The sequence below is a fragment of the Canariomyces notabilis genome, assembly GCF_033297395.1.
Source record: "Canariomyces notabilis strain CBS 508.74 unplaced genomic scaffold N656scaffold_36, whole genome shotgun sequence".
Lineage (NCBI taxonomy): Eukaryota > Fungi > Ascomycota > Sordariomycetes > Sordariales > Chaetomiaceae > Canariomyces > Canariomyces notabilis.
In genome coordinates, this window is record NW_027041858.1 from 1 (window position 1) to 18,903 (window position 18,903).

At 55.2% G+C, this 18,903-nt stretch overlaps 5 protein-coding genes and 1 non-coding gene across 6 annotated transcripts; 5 read left to right on the forward strand and 1 right to left on the reverse strand.

The window, feature by feature from the left end:
- Window positions 1–542: 542 nt before the first annotated feature.
- N656DRAFT_784671 (uncharacterized protein) lies at window positions 543–1,476 on the forward strand. The gene is made up of 2 exons (XM_064816224.1): window positions 543–923; window positions 1,047–1,476. Exons 1-2 carry the CDS (start codon window positions 871–873, stop codon window positions 1,204–1,206), a joined length of 213 nt encoding a protein of 70 aa, XP_064665487.1. The 5' UTR covers window positions 543–870; the 3' UTR covers window positions 1,207–1,476.
- Window positions 1,477–2,074: 598 nt separating this feature from the next.
- Window positions 2,075–6,110, reverse strand: N656DRAFT_718953 (uncharacterized protein; the record flags this gene model as incomplete). The annotated part of the gene is made up of 5 exons (XM_064812320.1): window positions 2,075–4,181; window positions 4,232–4,300; window positions 4,352–4,423; window positions 4,477–5,764; window positions 5,828–6,110. The coding sequence occupies 5 exons, from the start codon at window positions 6,108–6,110 to the stop codon at window positions 2,075–2,077; spliced, it is 3,819 nt and encodes a 1,272-aa protein (XP_064665488.1).
- Window positions 6,111–8,098: 1,988 nt separating this feature from the next.
- Window positions 8,099–8,188, forward strand: N656DRAFT_t141. The gene has a single exon. It is a non-coding gene; the product is annotated as a tRNA-Arg (tRNA).
- Window positions 8,189–8,990: 802 nt separating this feature from the next.
- On the forward strand, window positions 8,991–16,065 carry N656DRAFT_719065 (carbamoyl-phosphate synth; the record flags this gene model as incomplete). The annotated part of the gene is made up of 4 exons (XM_064812334.1): window positions 8,991–9,618; window positions 9,669–12,127; window positions 12,370–15,951; window positions 16,012–16,065. The coding sequence occupies 4 exons, from the start codon at window positions 8,991–8,993 to the stop codon at window positions 16,063–16,065; spliced, it is 6,723 nt and encodes a 2,240-aa protein (XP_064665489.1).
- A 394-nt stretch (window positions 16,066–16,459) lies between these two features.
- N656DRAFT_784676 (uncharacterized protein) lies at window positions 16,460–17,409 on the forward strand. Its single transcript, XM_064816225.1, has one exon. It carries the CDS (start codon window positions 16,900–16,902, stop codon window positions 17,233–17,235), a length of 336 nt encoding a protein of 111 aa, XP_064665490.1. The 5' UTR covers window positions 16,460–16,899; the 3' UTR covers window positions 17,236–17,409.
- Window positions 17,410–17,548: 139 nt separating this feature from the next.
- Window positions 17,549–18,446, forward strand: N656DRAFT_784677 (uncharacterized protein). Its single transcript, XM_064816226.1, has 2 exons — window positions 17,549–17,675; window positions 17,742–18,446. The coding sequence occupies exon 2, from the start codon at window positions 17,881–17,883 to the stop codon at window positions 18,274–18,276; it is 396 nt and encodes a 131-aa protein (XP_064665491.1). The 5' UTR covers window positions 17,549–17,675; window positions 17,742–17,880; the 3' UTR covers window positions 18,277–18,446.
- The last annotated feature ends 457 nt before the right edge of the window (window positions 18,447–18,903 follow it).

Here is an 18,903-nt window from a genome sequence, read left to right on the forward strand (position 1 = left end):
CTTATATAGGTGCAGTGCAAGTTAGCGTAAGCGAACGGTATATATATATAGGCCACCATAGGGTGGGGCAACGTGATGGCTACTTTCCTAACCTCATTTACACCTCCCTTACCAAACTGCAGAAATCTAAGCAGGACAGTCTTGATATCAGTCTGCGGTGTTATTCATGGCTCTCTAGTTTAGTGTTCTCTAGGTCAGATAGCAACTCAATAGTGCTTAGGTACCGCCAGTGCCCTGTTTACACAGAGGCGGAGGTACTGTACTGTATACAGTGTTTATAACTTTATATACGGTACTTGACGTACGTAAAGTACAACTTCGTTCAATACGTTACACTACATGCACCTTACAGCCATGTGTAACGCCATCGGTTTTCGGATCTCGTAATTTACAACCGTTTTCCTACTTCGTACCGGTGGACGACTTGGCAGTAGCGGGGTGTGTGTCGCGTGCCACTTACCCCGGTCTGGTGGCTTACACTAGGTCTGGGTCGAGACCCATTGATGGGATTGTAGGCCACAACGTGTGACGCGGATGAGAACCGGTTGATTTTCGTCTGGTGATATGAAACTACCTAGCTGCTGCTTGACTTCCATCCATTCCACCCTTTCTTACAACTTCGCGCTCCTCTGGAGTCTGTCTGAATGAACGGCATTTTGTCATAGGCGTATTGTATTGTACAGTACATGTGCTCGCTATTGAAGAGTGACTGATAGGCACTCTCTTCATCTCAATTCAAGAGCTTCCATCGTTCTTCTCAAACCTCCCCTTTGCTGTCCTTCACCGCCACAATCTCCAGTTCAACCTGCGAGAACAAAGGCTGTCAAAGAGGACCACCCACACACCATCCACAAACCTGCTTCAGCTATCATGGACCCTACCCGAGCCTCACCCTCTTCTACCTCACCCCTACGCATTCTCACGTAAGTACCTAGTGTTTTCCCGCTTGCAACATGAAGCTCTTCCAGCTTTGTCCTGCAAATACCAACCACTCAATCCACCAAAATACAATACAATTGTTTTAACAAACTCTCCCATACATACAGCCGCCACCCGGCCCTCACCTTCGCCGGTCTGGCCCTAGCAGGCGCTGGTCTCGGCTTCAGGCACGTAGCCGCCACCTTGCGCGACAACGAGCTGGCCCAGAAGAACTCGGCCGCCCGCAACTTTTACGTCAGCGTTGACCGCAGCGGGGGCGGCATCTGAGGTTCCCTCCCCTTTGGAGTGTTGTTCCATAGATTACTACGGTACTACTAGTATCCCGAGGACAACTGTTCCTGGCGAGAGACCATCACCACCACTACTACTTAGCAATCCCCGTATTAGATGATAGCTCGGTCGTCTAGAGTGTCAGCTTCGGGCCGGCTGTGGAAATGGAAAGGGGGAGAAACTCAAGCACAGCGGATTCAGAGTAGAGGGAGGCCCAAATTGTATCGGAGTGTGTGGTGATGACAGTGGTGATGAACTAGAGCTAGCATAGCGATGACTTGCCGAGGCGGATTCCCAGATGCACAATCGATGACATAGTTCCTAGGACAGGCAGATGCCATTTGTGTCTACCAGGCTCTTAAAAGACCACCATGGATCTCACCGCCATAAGCTCTTATTCAGGCACTCCCACACACGGCTAACAGCAGAGCTTCGTGGCACAAGCCCGTGAAGCAGCAAGCAGCGATGATCACTTGTGGTTCATCGACTGGCAGCGAACCGTTTCAGGTTCCAAGGTGACCTAATAGAACCCCGTTCCAGACGGAGGACAACTAGACAGCCATGACACAAACATCCCCATTCCGCCAGTACTACTAAGGGTATACCAATGGTATACGGCCAAACCACACAGGACTGAACCACGAAGATTATCGTCCCCCTTTCCACGCGCAGCACCAGAGCTGAGATGAGAGCAACTCAGAAAATACACAGCCCGCTCGAACGCCATCCAAATGCACCCAGTTGACAACCAGTCCACATCACGCCCAAATGGAAAATGACAAAACAGACGCTCGCAGCAATCAAATCAAGCAAATTCAGCCCGCCAAGACACGGCATGACATGATCCCAAACAGAAAACCAACCTTCACAGCGAAGACCTGGCCTCCTGAGCAGCAGCGAACTCCGTCACAACAGCAACCTGAAAATCAGGCGACATAGCCGGGCTATCCCCGAGCGAACTGCTCGACAGCCTGACTCCTCTCTCCCTTTCCTTGCCCTTCTCTTTCCCCTTTTCGAACCCCATTTCCGCCTCACCACGGACATGATTACTCATCGTACCGCCTCCTCTCTCTCTAGCAGGCGAATGCCTGTCCGGTGGCGGACTCCTCCAGTACCCAACCCCGACCCCTCTGCGCAGAGGCATTCTCCTTGGCGTACTAGCACCAGTAGCAGCCCCAGTGGTCCTTGATCTCCGCAGCATCCCGGCCCTGCCATGCCCGCCACCTACCCCGGCACCCGCAGCAACAGCAACCTCAATGACAGGGCCGCCGCCGCCAGCACCGCCTGCACCCACGGCAGACGAGGAAGGATCCGACCCGACCGTGAACCGCGGCTGCGGCTGGTGCTCGCCAGCCTCATCAGCACCACCACCATCATCCGAATTATGCGCCGTGTTCGGCACCGACATCCTCAGCACCCGCATCTGACGAACCATGTGGCCGAGACTGTCCTCGAGGGATTTCATCTTTGCCAGCATGGCTCTGTTCAGGCGGGTACTGCTGCCGCTGCTGCCGGCGGCGGCGGCATGTCGCAGCTGCTCGTCCTGTGCCTTGGACGGGAACATGGCGGCGCTCCCCGTGGCCGTGGTAGGCAGGCTGGACGGGCCATCTGCCCCTGCTTGCGCAGTGAGATGGGGGTCTGAGAATACTTCGAAATCTACCAAGGATCTTCGGCGGGCTGGCATTTTCCTGCCGCCGCCGCCGGTGACAGGAATGGTATTAGTGGGGATGTCCAAGGTCAGGCCGCCCGTGCGGTTGTGGAGCACTGTCCGAACTGCGCTGCCAGCAGGGGTGTCGGGAATAAATCGCGGGCGGGACGCCAGATACAGCGATCGCCGTGGAGAGCGACGGCCGTCAGCGCCTCGCGGAGTGCCTGGCGTTGCGGCGGGAGAGTGCCGGACACTGATCGGATGGGATAACGGGCGAGGGGTCGTTGCTGGCCAGGCGGAGGCAGAGGAATCGCTGTATGGCCGATCAGGCTCCTCAGGCGCAAATAGGATGGTATTGGTTGATAAAGTCCGGTGATGCAGCGCCATGCGTCGAGAGGTGGCAGGGCGAGGAGAATCGGGCGAGGCGTGATCTGCGTTGGCAAACCGTGTGGCGACGGGCGTCGTGAAGTAGTCTTCTTCAATGGCCTCCCCTCGGGCAGCAACACCGTCATCCAAATTGTTCGTCGCGTTATCTTCCTCGTCCTCGTCGTTGGTTACCAACTCGTCATCTCCGTCAGCATCTCCGTCCGTGTTCTCTTTGACCTCTATAGCATAATCCCGCCGTGCGATTCCGTCATTGTAGAGCTCGTGCGCCGCGGGAAAAGCGGCATCTGAGATGAGATCGGCGGGGTCGCTTGCGGCCGATCTAATGTCGGAATAATGCTTCGGAAACCTCGAGGGCCTCTCACGGTTCATGCTCAACCTCCTGTGCCAGTCACTCGTTATCCTGCTGTCGATCGTTGAGTAATTCTGAGTCGAGTAATTCGGGGGCGTATTGAATCCAGCGTCATGCTGGTCCATCCATGTCCGAATCGCATTTTGCGTCTTGCGCCGCTCGTTCCGTCTTTGCGTTCGCAGGACAGCGCTGTCCGGTGCACGCCGAAAGACCTCTTCCAGTGCGCGGTCCTTCTGGAAGTCAAAAACCGACTCTTCACGTACTCGGATGCTGGGGCTGAAGAAGGCGGATCTGCCTGCCGCGTCTGCGAAGGGCATGCCACGCTGGCGACCACGTGAAGGCTTATCCACGAGGTCCGTCGCCTCGTACATGCCAGGAGCCAAGAAATACTTCTCATAGAAGTAAATGCAGAATAGCAGCGGGAAATGAGTGGCCTTGACTACTGCCCGGTTCAGGTAGACGAACTGTTTCTGCGGCATGCAGTATCTCAAGGGCATCAAAGCCCATGCCAGAATGTTGGCGGGAGCGACGTAAGAGAAGAGGGCATCATTTTTGGCCATGGAGATTGTATTGATGGCAAACAGAAACCTGGGATGTCAATTTGGATCCAATTATGGCTTGTTCGCTACCAGACTTACTGATGCTCTTGATTCGCTCTGGAAGCGATCGAGGTGAATGAGTGGCTCAAGACTGTGATGAGGATGGTTCTGATATCCGACGTCAGCCTGCTCGATTCAACCACATATGTGTTGACTTACAGCACTACAAAGTGACAGATGATGAGAAAGAGGGCCATGAGCCCCTTTCCCATCCAGTTGTAGGACGACCACCTAGTAAGCCGGTCAGTTTCACAAGGGCCTACATCACGATTCGCTGCACTCACACGTCCCAGGCACCGGGGGTGAAACCCATCAAAACCTGGAATATCTTGAAGGCCAGCGCATATGGGTCCTCTGAGTTCTTGGAGAACGCAAAGAACACAAAAAATCCACTGCAGCACCCCAAAATGAGCACGAAAACGGCCACCAAATCTACTACCAGCAGCCGAAAAGCCGTTAGCAGCCAGGAGAAGTAGTGGTGGTGGTCCAGCACGCAGAATACCCTGGGCAGTAACAGGATAGCGCTAGCAGCGAGGACGTCGTAGGCATTTTCGTTCCACTTGTGAGGGTCTAGAAGGAACACGCCGTAGACACGCATGCAGTAGTAGACAATCAACAACAGCAATATGGCCAGATCAAAAATGTTCCAGAAGCTCATGATGTAAAGCGAGAAGCCCTGCTCGTTGAAACCGACAATTTCGTCGAGCATCAAGCCGGCGCTCCAGAACCAAAAGAGAAGCTCTAGCGACGTGATCTTGCTTGATCGCTGGGCCAAGACAGCCAGGAACAGGCCGATCAATATTACGAGAGAGCACGCGGAGAGTATTTGCCGGTAACGCGGGACCCGCAGCCTAGACAACTTGAATAGCGAAGCGGTGCGAGGGTCGTAGAGAGTGACAGGCCGCCGACCAGACGGGAGCGGCTGAGGGCGGGCGGGGTCCTCCTTAGCCTGCTGGCCACCAAGTAACGGCGTACGCACTGTGCTTTGACGCCTGGATTGGTTGCTGCCATCAGCACTAGGCCCAGGATCCTGGCGTTGTGACGGCTCTTGGGTAGGACAGAAGCTGATGGCGCCGTTCCAAATGGCTTCAAGCTGCTGTACGACCAGGGGATGGGATAGAAAGTGCTTGGCGGACGCCCGGATGGCGACTTCCAGAGTCGAGGTCCTGAGAGCGGCTGTCTTGGGCCTGCTGCCTGCATTGAGAGGAGTCTGCGATCCCGAGACGCCCTGGAGCGGGTAGAAGTCGTAAGAAAGGGCATCGATCAGCTCCCGAGTGGTGTACTCCTTGAGCAGCTTCATGGCGAGCAGCTCGCATACCCTTGCCCTCGTGCTGCTTATGCCGGCGTTCCCCAGGTACAACTGTCCCTCTTTCTCAAACTGCAAGCAATTGGCCATCAAGGCATAGAGTGTGCCGGGAGAAAAGTGTTGTGTTCGGATCTGCTGCTGCATCGGCTTGACTAGGAATTGGGACACCTGGGGAGATCTCAACTGTTCCCAGGTCAGTGTAGTCTCGATTCTGGCTTGAACGATGATGCGAATCGCGTGCGTTATGCTGTATATAGGTAGCGAGTCTAGATTGCTTGTCAGCGGCATAATAGGTTCTAGGTCTCAAAGGCCATGAAGGGCGCTCGCACCTAGGTGCCCGGCGGCGAATAGAGGTAAGAGGCCGGCCGACCGAGCCAGGCCGTCTTCGTCCTCTTGGGAGCGGCTCCCGACAGGGTAGCGAAACTGCTCGCCATGAGCGGACTCCTCCTCTTCATCCTCATCGTCGTCGGCCTCGGTGAAATCGGCAGTGGCATGGCGATGCTGGCTGTACTGCGCTGGCGAAGGGCGGGGCGTAGGATCCTGCTCCACGTCGGCGGCGTCGGCATTGTACGCATTGGTGCCCTGGAAGGGTCGCAATAATGCGGACAACATCCTCTAGTTTCGGGCTGAGCGTGCCCCGACGCGTCAATAGAGGCATCCGAACGCCATGGGATGGTCGGAGACTGGTGCTTGTCGGGGTCGGTCTGCTACTTCGGATAGGGCCAATGTCGTCGGAAGCACGCCGAACACGTTTTGCCTTGTGCCTTCAACGGAAAGGCTGCAACAAGCCGGCGATACACAATGCCTGTCTCACCGAGGCGATCTGTGGGCAAGCCCAGGGTGCAATTTCTTGTCACCTTTGCAGAGCGTCTCCAAATCTCCAGGTCTCCAAGTCCCTCGACGAATCTCCCAAGACCGAAAAACAGAGAAAAAAGAAAGAGGTGCAAGGGAGAAGCGCGGAATGCGCTCCTTCTGAGCAAGCAACCGCGTCTTGCTGAGGAATGGAAGCAGAGACAGGGAATGGGCGAGTAGCCCGCCGGGACGGAAAAGGTCGGGGGTGATAAGGAGCGCCGGGGGTCGAGCACGAGGTGAGCAGGCCGGGAACACCCCTGTCACGAGCACTAACACACCAAGACACACCCTCGCGCCATCAGGGATAGTCACCAACACCATAAAAAGGTTGGTGGTCAGGATAAATCGGCTCTAGGTAGTTTTCCTCTTGGATTTCTCCCCGAGGATCAATTTTTACAATCCTCAGGCCGCACCGCCAGAGCCTGTGTAGCGTTTGTCCATTGTCTGTTGGCGAATAGAGGCTCCCGATTGCATTTAGCTGATGCTGTCCAGAGGCGGCAACGAATCGCGGGGTTGGAGTGGGCACGCTGCCAAGAGCGTTCGTCAAGGTTGCCTTTGAGTGGTTGACAGAACTCGCAGACGGGAACCCGGCGTGCATCTGGCGGCTTCGCACCAACCACATGCCCCCATCCCTCCTGCTGATACCGCGCCTGTCTGATCTGGGATAGGGAATGTCGCCATCACGGAGAGCCGATCCCAAGGTGGCCTCATGACCGCAAGTTCGGCTGACGTTGAGGGTCCAATCCAGGGTCCTTTCCTGGACGAAGGTTGCGGCGAGTGCTGCAGGACGGCTGCAGCTTCAATGCACAATGCAACGTCCTCTTGACCACTGCGAAGCAATCCCCTCTCGGTGTCGGGCACACCGACAAAATGCAGAAGAAGCCTTGCAGCGAGATACTTCGCACATACACTACTAGATACGAATAGGTAATCACATAACCTGAACAAATCTGAGGCGTGATTCTCAGCGTGTAGTGCAAGTTTGCCAACTTCCAACATGTGCTGGAACGAATGGTGCGAACAATTGAACCCACTCGAGTGGAAACGAAGCTGCAATCCCTGGTCTGCTGCTCCTCGGCAAAGGCCGCCTGCAATCTCTCAAGTGTCACCCGATGTGGCCCGTGCAGCACCTCCCGCGCCAACCAGGCACAGCATCCGCAACTGTTCAGCTGTGAATGTGATGGCGACCTCAAAGTTGTGAGACAGGGAGGCACGAATACACAGTAGAAATAACTGAGACTGCTCAGCTCTCGACATTGTTGGTTCAGATGAGAATAATTGGACTTTCAGATCATATGGGAGATTCTGGTGTACCGGTACGTTCTACATTCGCTATGAGAACCATGGCAGTTTTTGATCGAGACTCAACAGCTTGCATAAACAGTGCTACACAGCACAATACCTTGCCGTTCTCAATACCGTTGACGGAGTCTGGGAAGCAGGTGTGTCGGTTCCACGCAGCCTCAGACGTTGGTGACACCCTCGACACCCTAGGAGCAGGATGCTTCATTATGTATGTACACCGTTGGCGATAAGAATCCTGCGTTCTTCGGATGCAGCGTGGTCGATGCGGTTCGGATCGGCTTAGTCACCATGGACCCTGGCTGACCGGCCCCGAGCCGGAGACCCACTCACTCCTTCGGCCCGGGACACAAGGCTTTGATAGAAGCCGGCTCCAATCTTGGTGGGGAAAGCATCCAGGATTCTTCTTCTCTTCGAACGACCACCACCTTCAACTAACAACACAAGGTCCATTGGCGTAATTGGAAGCGCGTCTGACTACGATCTCACAGATCGGGGTAATCAGGAGGCTCCAGGTTCGAGCCCTGGATGGATCGTGACATTGATCGTCGAGCGGTTGAGCTTTTTTCAGTTGACCTATTTTCGTTTGGTCTTGATCACACTTAACGAAACTGGACGAAGGAAGTCAACTTGACCTGTCAAACACTCCAGAACTCTCTTTTTTCAATGCTCCCCATCGTCACGGGCGATGGGCATTCAGAATCTCGAATGCGATTCTCGACTCCGGTGTAGGAGATTTCAATCGTTGAGCTAAAAATTCCGATCTTTGGGCGGTGGCGAACGGGCCAACCACAAGACAGCAAGAATGCAACAAAGCTTGGACTCGCAGTCGACCCCACGCGAACAACCCCGCCAAAAACGCGCTTCCCTCGCGTTGATTGGGCATTGGCAAAAAATTCTTTGTTCCGATGCATTTGATCTCATCCAGGCCCTACAGGGAACCCCGCAGCAACCTTAGCAAGCTCACCGTCGTGCTCGAAAAAAGTTGTGGTGCTGTGGGCTGGGCGAAAGCCATTGTGTGCTGTGGCGGGGCTGATCACCGCCTACAAATTTTCTTCACCGTTCCCAGTCCTCACTTTTGCTCCCTTATTCCCTTTCTGTCTATGCAGAAGGGCTGGTACTGCTGGGTCATGACGATTTGCCGGTGAAACGAGCACCTCTGGCATCATTCCCAGTCGGAAAGTGAAGACCTCCCCCGCGGGGATCTCCTGAGCTTCCAGGACCTGCTTGTTCATACCGTACCCCCGTCGCCGTCGTTTTCCGTTTTGGATTCTCTTCCGCCTTTTCTTTCACCTCAATTCTTGGAGTGGGCGCTCTGTGCCTGCAATCCCAATCGTAATGGCCGCTACATTTCATCGACCGGCCACAGCGGCCATCGCCAAAGCGGAATCCGAAGGCCTCATCACCCTAGAGCTCGAGGATGGCTCCGTCTACCAGGGCTACAGCTTCGGTGCTCCCAAGAGCATCGCCGGTGAGCTGGTCTTCCAGACGGGCATGGTGGGGTATCCAGAGTCTGTGACCGACCCCTCCTACCGCGGTCAGATCCTTGTGATCACCTTCCCCCTAGTCGGCAACTACGGTGTCCCTCCGAGGGATGCTCTCGATCAGCTCCTGGGTGATCTCCCTGCTCATTTCGAATCGTCGCAAATTCACATTGCCGGTCTAGTGACCGCAACATATGCCGGTGAAGATTTCTCGCACTTCCTCGCGACGTCCTCCCTGGGAACATGGCTGAAGGAGCAGGGAATTCCTGCCATGTACGGTGTTGACACTCGGGCCTTGACAAAGCGCATCCGTGAAAAGGGAAGCATGCTGGGCCGCATGCTGCTGCAAAAACAGGACTTGACCAACGGGGTCAATGGCAATGTCGATGGCCTCTCCCTCCCCGGTACGACGGGTGACTGGAGGCCATACTTCGAGTCAATTGATTGGTTCAATCCGAATGAGAAGAATCTTGTAGCAGAGGGTGAGTTGCGAAGATACAATGAGGCCAATTCTCCGCTCACCGTTTTGTAGTGTCCATCAAGGCGCCGAAGCTGTACCGGCCGCCCGAGGCCTCCGCGTTAAAGCACCCTTCGGGCCGCCCCATCCGTATTCTTTGTCTTGACGTTGGTATGAAGTACAACCAGCTGAGATGCTTCCTCAAGCGCGGTGTGGAGGTCCTAGTGTGCCCTTGGGACTATGATTTCCGTGGCGAAAAGTACGATGGGTTGTTCATCTCCAACGGCCCCGGTGACCCGGCTATTCTGGAAACGACGGTGAAACGCGTTGCCGAGGCCCTCGCCGAAAACCGCACACCCATCTTCGGCATCTGCTTGGGTCATCAACTACTTGCCAGGGCTGCTGGAGCCAAGACGATCAAGCTCAAATTCGGTAACCGTGGCCACAACATTCCCTGCACCAGCATGGTGACGGGCAAGTGCCACATCACATCCCAGAACCACGGCTATGCCGTTGATGCTGCCACACTGCCTGCCGGGTGGCAGGAACTCTTTGTCAACGCCAACGATGGCAGCAACGAAGGCGTCATGCATGTTGACAGGCCGCACTTCAGCGTGCAATTCCACCCCGAGAGCACACCCGGCCCTCGGGACACCGAATACCTCTTTGACGTCTTCATCAAGACGGTCGCGGACTGCGCTGCTGATAGCAGCCTGCTGAAGAAGGGCGTCCAGTTCCCCGGTGGTACGGTCGAAGAGAATAACAGGCTACACCCTCGGGTTTCGGTCAAGAAAGTTCTTGTTCTCGGAAGCGGTGGCCTCAGCATTGGTCAGGCTGGTGAATTCGACTACTCTGGCAGTCAGGCGATCAAGGCGTTGAAGGAGGAAGGCATTTACACCGTCCTCATCAACCCCAACATTGCCACAATTCAGACCTCGAAGGGTCTCGCCGACAAGGTCTATTTCTTGCCTGTCAACGCCGAGTTTGTTCGCAAGGTTATCCTCTACGAAAAGCCCGATGCCATCTACTGCACATTTGGCGGGCAAACTGCCCTCTCAGTGGGCATCCAGCTCAAGGATGAGTTTGAGAAGCTCGGTGTCAAAGTCCTTGGTACGCCGATCGACACCATCATCACCACCGAGGACCGCGAGCTCTTCGCCCGGAGCATGGAGTCGATTGGCGAGAAGTGCGCCAAGTCCGCCTCAGCCAGCAATGTCGATGAAGCCCTGAAAGCTGTCAAGGACATTGGCTTCCCCGTCATTGTTCGTGCGGCCTATGCCCTCGGTGGTCTCGGCAGCGGTTTTGCCAACAACGAAGCCGAGCTCCTTGATCTGTGCAACAAAGCTTTCGCAGCCAGCCCTCAGGTCCTAATTGAGCGCAGCATGAAGGGCTGGAAGGAAATTGAGTACGAGGTGGTGAGAGATTGCCAGGACAACTGCATTACTGTGTGCAACATGGAGAACTTCGACCCGCTCGGCATCCACACCGGCGACTCCATCGTCGTGGCCCCTTCCCAGACGCTGTCCGATGAAGACTACAACATGCTGCGTACGACGGCCGTCAATGTCATCCGCCACCTCGGCGTCGTGGGCGAGTGCAACATCCAATATGCGCTCAATCCCTTCTCCAAGGAGTACTGCATCATCGAGGTCAACGCCAGATTGTCTAGATCTTCGGCGCTAGCTTCCAAAGCCACTGGCTACCCGCTCGCCTTCATCGCAGCCAAGTTGGGACTCGGCATTCCTCTGAAGGACATCAAGAACTCAGTCACCAAGGTTACTTGCGCTTGCTTCGAGCCGTCACTGGATTACGTCGTGGTAAAGATGCCCCGATGGGATCTGAAGAAGTTTACTCGCGTCTCCACCCAGCTCGGTTCGTCCATGAAGAGTGTCGGTGAGGTCATGAGCATCGGCAGGACCTTTGAGGAGGCCATCCAGAAGGCCATCCGGGCCATCGATTTCCACAATCTCGGCTTCAACGAGACGCCGGCACTCATGTCGATCGATGACGAGCTTCAGACACCCTCTGACCAGCGCCTTTTCGCCATCGCGAATGCTATGAGCGCCGGTTACTCAGTCCAAAGGATCTGGGAGCTGACCAAGATCGACAAGTGGTTCCTCGACAGGCTCAAGGGCTTGAGCGACTTCGCCAAGCAGATGAAGGACCTCAAGGCAAACGGTGCAGCCCTCCAGCCAGGCATGCTCCTCCGTGCCAAGCAGCTGGGTTTCTGCGACAGGCAGATCGCAAAGTTCTGGGGCTCAACCGAGCTCGCCGTGCGGGGCATGCGGCAAGAGGCCGGCATTACCCCCTTTGTGAAGCAAGTCGACACCGTCGCCGCCGAGTTTCCGTCATCCACGAACTACCTCTACCTCACCTACAATGCCAGCGAGCATGATATCTCGTTCGACGACCACGGTGTCATGGTGCTTGGTTCTGGAGTGTACAGGATTGGGTCTTCCGTGGAGTTTGACTGGTGCTCGGTTAGGGCAATCCGCACACTGCGTGAGCACGGCTTGAAGACCGTCATGGTTAATGTAAGTGTCATGGTTCCTTCCGTTTCCATGGTATCCCCCGGCACCTGCCCCAGCACCATTCCTATCCCCCAGCACAGTCCACCGCCTTTGTACCGCCCCCGCCCCCGGTCCCGCCCCGGTTCCGCCTTCCCCAAGATGCCCGACCCTAGTTTCCACCCGGCCCCGGCCTCACAGCCATCCCCCTTCTCTGTTCCCAACAACAAATGAATCCAAGGAAAAGCCCAGTGCTGACAGATTTTTAGGTGAACCCCGAGACGGTAAGCACTGATTACGATGAGGCGGACCGGCTGTATTTCGAGACTATCAACATGGAAACCGTGCTCGATATCTACGAACAGGAGGCCGCATTCGGCGTCCTGGGCGCGATGGGTGGCCAAACGCCCAACAATGTTGCTCTGCCTCTTTTGCGTGCTGGCGTCAATGTTCTTGGCACGTCCCCTGAGATGATCGACACTGCGGAGAATCGGTACAAGTTCTCCCGCATGCTCGACAGGATTGGCGTTGATCAGCCGACCTGGAAGGAGCTGACAAGCTTCGAAGAAGCAAAGGCTTTCTGCCAGAAGGTGTCGTATCCGGTGTTGGTGCGCCCATCATACGTCCTTTCAGGGGCGGCGATGAACACGGTCTACTCGGAGGGCGATTTGGAGAACTACTTGAGACAAGCCGCCGACGTCTCACCAGAGCATCCCGTCGTCATCACCAAGTACATTGAGAACGCCAAGGAGATTGAGATGGATGCTGTAGCCAAGGACGGCAAAGTCGTGTGCCACTTCATCTCCGAACATGTGGAGAATGCCGGTGTCCATTCCGGAGATGCCACACTCATCCTTCCACCTCAGGATCTTGAAAAAACAACCATCAAGCGCATTGAGGAGGCCACCCGCAAGATAGGAGATGCCCTCAACGTCACGGGTCCCTTCAACATTCAGTTCATCGCCAAGAATAACGACATCAAGGTTATTGAGTGCAACGTTAGAGCCTCTCGCTCGTTCCCGTTTGTTTCAAAGGTCATGGGGGTCGACCTTATTGAGATGGCTACTAAGGCGATTGTGGGCATTCCGTTCGAAGAATATCCCAAGATCGAGCGGCCTGCGGACTGCGTCGGCGTCAAGGTTCCGCAGTTCAGTTTCTCGCGCTTGTCCGGCGCTGATCCTGTCCTTGGTGTCGAGATGGCTTCAACTGGAGAAGTCGCTTCGTTCGGAGCCGACAAGTATGAAGCATACCTGAAGGCTCTGATTTCTACGGGATTCAAGATTCCCAAAAACAACATCCTGCTCTCGATTGGATCCTACAAAGATAAGGAGGAGCTACTTCCCTCGATCAAGAAACTGCAAGAACTGGGCTACAAGCTCTTCGCCACAGCGGGAACCGCAGACTTCCTGGGCAGCCACGGGGTGCAGGTGCAGTATCTCGAGGTCCTCGGCAAAGAAGAGGACAGCCAGAAGTCCGAATACTCGCTCACACAGCATCTCGCCAAGAACATGATTGACTTATATATCAATCTGCCATCCAACAACAGGTACAGGCGTCCTGCCAATTACATGAGCAAGGGATACCAGACCCGTCGTATGGCAGTTGACTATCAAATCCCGCTTGTCACCAACGTCAAGAATGCCAAGATTCTCGTGGAGGCTCTCGCCAGGCATTTGGAGCTCAACGTCAGCATTCGCGATTACCAGACGAGCCACCGCACCATTCAGCTGCCTGGGCTGATCAACATCGCAGCGTTTGTGCCAGGCTTGGTTTCTAGGGACAGCTCTGATCTCCAAGAGGTGACCAAGGCTTCGATTGCGGCCGGTTTCAGCATGATCCGCATCATGCCGGTTGGCAAGGACGGCGCCATTTCGGATGTGAAGTCACTGAAGATTGCCCAACAGAACGGCAAGCGCGGCGGGTACTGCGACTTCAATTTGTCGATTGCCGCAACCTCGGACAACGCCAGCCAGATCAGCCATGCCGCGGGCGAAGTCGGTTCACTGTTCATCCCGTTCAACCATCTGTCGGACAACATCAGCAAGGTTGCGACGGTGGAGGCGCACTTTGACGCCTGGCCGACGCACAAGCCTATCATCACAGACGCCAGGACAACCGACCTGGCCTCAATTCTTCTCCTTGCGAGCTTGCACAACCGCCGTATTCACGTGACTGCGGTGACGACCAAGGATGACATCAAGCTCATTGCCCTCGGCAAGGAGAAGGGACTCAAGGTTACATGCGATGTGTCCATCTACTCTCTTTATCTGTCGCAGGCCGACTATCCTGGTTGCCATCTTTTGCCTACGGTCGAGGATCAAGCTGCTCTGTGGGAGCATATGCGGACCATTGATGTCTTCTCTATCGGCAGTCTGCCGTACCAGCTCGCCCATTTCTTGAAGAAGCCAACAGAAATAGCGGTTGGGATTGCCGACGCTCTCCCCCTTCTTTTGACGTCGGTCACCGAAGGCAAGCTTACCGTTGACGACATCAGGACGCGGCTCCATGACAACCCCCGTGAGATTTTCGAGTTGCATGATCAAGTCGGTACGAGTGTGGAAGTTGAGATTGACCGCCCCTACACTGTGGAAGCCACTAGCTCTTGGTCCCCTTTTGCGGGCAGAGTTGTGAAAGCCGCAGTTCAGCGCGTCACCTTCCAGGACCAGATCGTCTGCCTCGACGGCTCCATCCTGCCGGTCCCGGCCAGGGGAACCGACATGTCCACGCACGGGGCGATGCCTTCGACGGCCGCAGTTTTATCGCCTTCAGTGAGGCCCATGCACCATCCCCTCTCTCCAACCACCGATGCTACCGATGGGAAGCGCCAGGGCCAGCTGGGCCGGCCGTTGTACGGCAGGTCTAAAGTCACAGATAACGCGCAGTCTGTCCTACCTCCGCCTAGGGTGCCTCTTATGGATGACCTTGTCCCTCCCCTGATGGCGCAGCCTACAGTTTCGCCACTTCAGGAAATGTTGTCCGCGCCGTCATCCTTCAGGAAGTCTCACGTCTTATCCGTGACACAGTACACGCGTGCCGACTTGCACCTTCTCTTCAATATCGCTCAGGAGATGCGTCTCGGTGTCCAGCGAGAAGGCGTCCTAGATATCCTCCGTGGCCGCCTTTTGTGCACTTTGTTCTACGAGCCCTCAACCCGGACTTCGGCGTCGTTTGATGCGGCGATGCAGCGCCTGGGTGGCAGGACGATTGCCGTCACCACATCAACGTCGTCGGTCCAGAAGGGCGAGACGCTGCAGGACACGCTACGGACCCTCGCCTGTTACGGAGACGCGGTCGTCCTCCGCCACCCCGACGAAAAGTCGGTTGATATAGCCAGGAAGTTCAGCCCTGTCCCTGTTATCAACGGCGGCAATGGAAGCAAAGAACACCCAACGCAAGCGTTCCTCGACCTGTTCACCATCCGGGAGGAATTGGGCACCATGCAAGGCCACACCATCACCTTTGTGGGCGATCTGCTCTACGGTCGACCGGTCCACTCGCTGGTCTACCTTCTCCGGCACTACCAGGTGAAGGTGCAGCTCGTGTCGCCGCAGGCGCTTGCCCTGCCGCCAGCCATCCGCCAGCACCTTGTGGACGCCGGGCAGCTGCTCTGCGAGTCGGAAACGCTCACGCCCGAGATCTTGGCTCGCACCGACGTCCTATACTGCACCCGCGTGCAGAAGGAGCGGTTCTCGAACCTGGCCGACTACGAGAGCGTCAAGAACTCGTATCGCGTCGACTACAATACGCTGAAGCACGCCAAGAGCAATGTTGTTGTGATGCACCCGCTGCCGAGAAACGAGGAGGTCGCGGAGGAGGTGGACTTTGACCAGCGGGCGGCGTACTTTAGACAGGTGAGTTTTTGCCGCTGTGATACCATCCCTGAGGGAATTTGCTGACCTTGTTCAATGCAGATGCGGTATGGTCTCTATTGCCGCATGGCTCTGCTCGCGCTGGTCATGTCCTGAGAGACTAGTGAACGAACTGTTACGTGTTGTTTTGCCTGCTTTGCTTATTTATATATACAGGGACGGGAAAGAAAAGTCTGATAGCCAGTGACCTTCTTATTTTCTCCTTTCCTTTCACCCTCATGCATGCTCAGAGTGGAATCCCGTTTCTTGCTTAGCTAGACAAAAGGATGATCGTAGACTGTAACGGCTCGCCGCCGCTGGGTTATGATTGATGATAATGACATCTGTGTGATGTGTGTATGGCTATGCCATATGCCATCTTTGTATGGGTATATGTATGTATGTATACGTTTTGGGGGTTCTGTGTTTTGTACCGGCATATGTTCAGTTCATTTGTTTTGGAATTGTTTGTACATATCGTGTACTATACTGTATTGGTTTGGTTGCATCTATAGATATAGACCGTATTCTCTTCGGGCAATCAATACCTAATTCATTTGGTGCTCAGTTTCCATCTCAGTACATACAAAGCACTACTTACTCTTGCCGTCCCGTATTTCCAATCACTGCAGATTCGAACTGTCGAGTTGGCCTCGGAGCCACATCGGCCTAACCCCTACAACCACCATCTCGATATCCGTTGTGCAAAGTAGGGGGAATCCGCGAAAAGGACCAGGAAACGTGAATCCAGTCAATCCAACGACTTTACCTACAGCAAATCGTGCCAGCTACTTAATCAGCAACCAGATCGACAAGTTAGCTGCGAGCCAACCACAGCTTCTACGTCTCGCTGTCGCCACCGCTGTCGTTGTGCGAGACTGGGAACGGGCGACGGGCGATAGGGGCACCGGCAACAGCGACGGCAACGGGCGACAGCGACGGACGACAACGATGGACAACACCCCCCGTCTACCGTCTCCCATCTCGCCGTCCTCTGTTTTTTATCCCCCATTGCACCCCAAAACTACCCCGCCCCTTTTCCGCCCGCCGTCGCCCTTCGGCTGTCGCCCGTTCCCCTTTTCCACCAGTCCCCGTTCGCCCATCGCCCGGTCCCGTCGTTGTGGCCTCTGCATGCCACCCGACCCCATTGCTGTTGCCGTCCCGTCGCCGTCCCTGTCGACCCGCCCTGACCTTTGCCTAGCGAAGCTTGACGCCATTTCCCTTACGAGTAAGCGACTGTTCGAGCAAACTGATCCCACGTCCACGCCCGACCTAACACTTGCATAGTAGTAGATACGAGCAGCAAATGAATCGGGTTCCTAAGTAGGAAGCGATTGAGTACAAGTAGTTAGATTCCACGTAGGCAACTAGTTGACTGGGAGATTGAGGTTGGTTTGAACGTTTGGAAGCCCTCAAGGTAGAGTGGTGTTGATTGGGCCATTCGAGCCACTTTGATGAGTTGCGTTGGACAGGACAGAGACTGATGTGTTGATGCTCAATGCCAAGTGCTGCATTGACCTGCTCTAACCCCAACCCTATGGCCCCCAAGCTTCAGGAATCAGGATGGATCCACTGATTCCACTCGACCAACCATTCCTGGGGAATTTCCAAGCTCTCGCGACAGCTTCAACACAGCTTCACAAACAACCCAATTGACTCCTCGAGGCCAAGCAGAGCATCATGGTCAGCCGCATGCATACACGTCCCTAGGCTGGCCATTGGCATCGGTACGCTACGATTGCGATTGTCCCAACAGGTTTTGGGAGCATGAGAATAACAATGAATTGTCGCAGCTCTTCTCTCCATCTGGATGGCCCTCCGTTTTGGATCCCTCCTGATCCATACACATACATACTTCGTGCATACACATACACCATCCCACTGAGGTCCATATAAACCATGCCGCCGCCCCATCTCCACCCCAGGTCCCGCATGACCTCGTCCCTGTTTGCGACCACCGTGCTCGCCAGCTTCTTCGTCGTCGCCCTGCCCCACGTCTTACCCTGCCCCGCGCCGCGGAGGGCATATGCCGACGGCGAGATGCCGGCGGATGCAGCTGCTTGTGTGAAGAGGAAAAGGAAAAGGCGATTGGACGGTGAGGATCAGGGGGCTGGTGTTGGGATTGTTCAGTTCGGCCAAGGAGAAGAAGGGCAAGCTGGCAGGGTGGATGGAATTGGGAATGAGAATGGGGAGGGCTTGACAAGGGCGAATGCGGCATCCAAAAGGCGGGAGTGCCCTGTGCCTAAGCCCGGCGGGATGCTGGGGGAATGGCTTGGGTTCAATGGCACGCGGGAGACAGGTGAAGGGAAAACACGGCCGGATAGGTGATATTGGACTGGTTGAGAAAGAAAAAGTGTATCATTATCAAAGAGATGGGCGAAGGCAAGGCGATATCGACATCGACACCGAGACGACGGCGGCGAACATGTAACGCTGTAGATATACCTATATATAGTTGGGTGTCTCAGATCAAAGAATGAAAGTAGTTTCCCACCGCAGTTGGGCGACACGCCTGATAAAATCACATACACCACCGCCCACTGAGTGTCGAATTACGAAAGGAGCAATTTAGGCTACAATTGGGCTATCGCAACGAGGTATGTATGGAGAGGTACCCTGATATCCATATATGCTACCGGTGTATGGCTGTGCGCATCTATGTCTTCAGCACCCAGCAATTCTCGGGATCAACAACGAGAGCACAAATCTCATGTTCAACCTGAAGATCGTCAACAAACCCTGCAATACCGAATCGTCCCGGATGCAGAGTCACGTCCACCATCGACCAAACAACGCCACAGATCCCAATGTATCCGCGGCCTCTCCATCTGCTCGATAACAGAGACGAACATTGAGCAAGTAAAGGCATTGACCATGATCAGAACTTCCAATAATCATCTCTACCGCTCGAACCGACGGCCGAGATCGTCATTAATACGGGCGAGCTTACCCGAA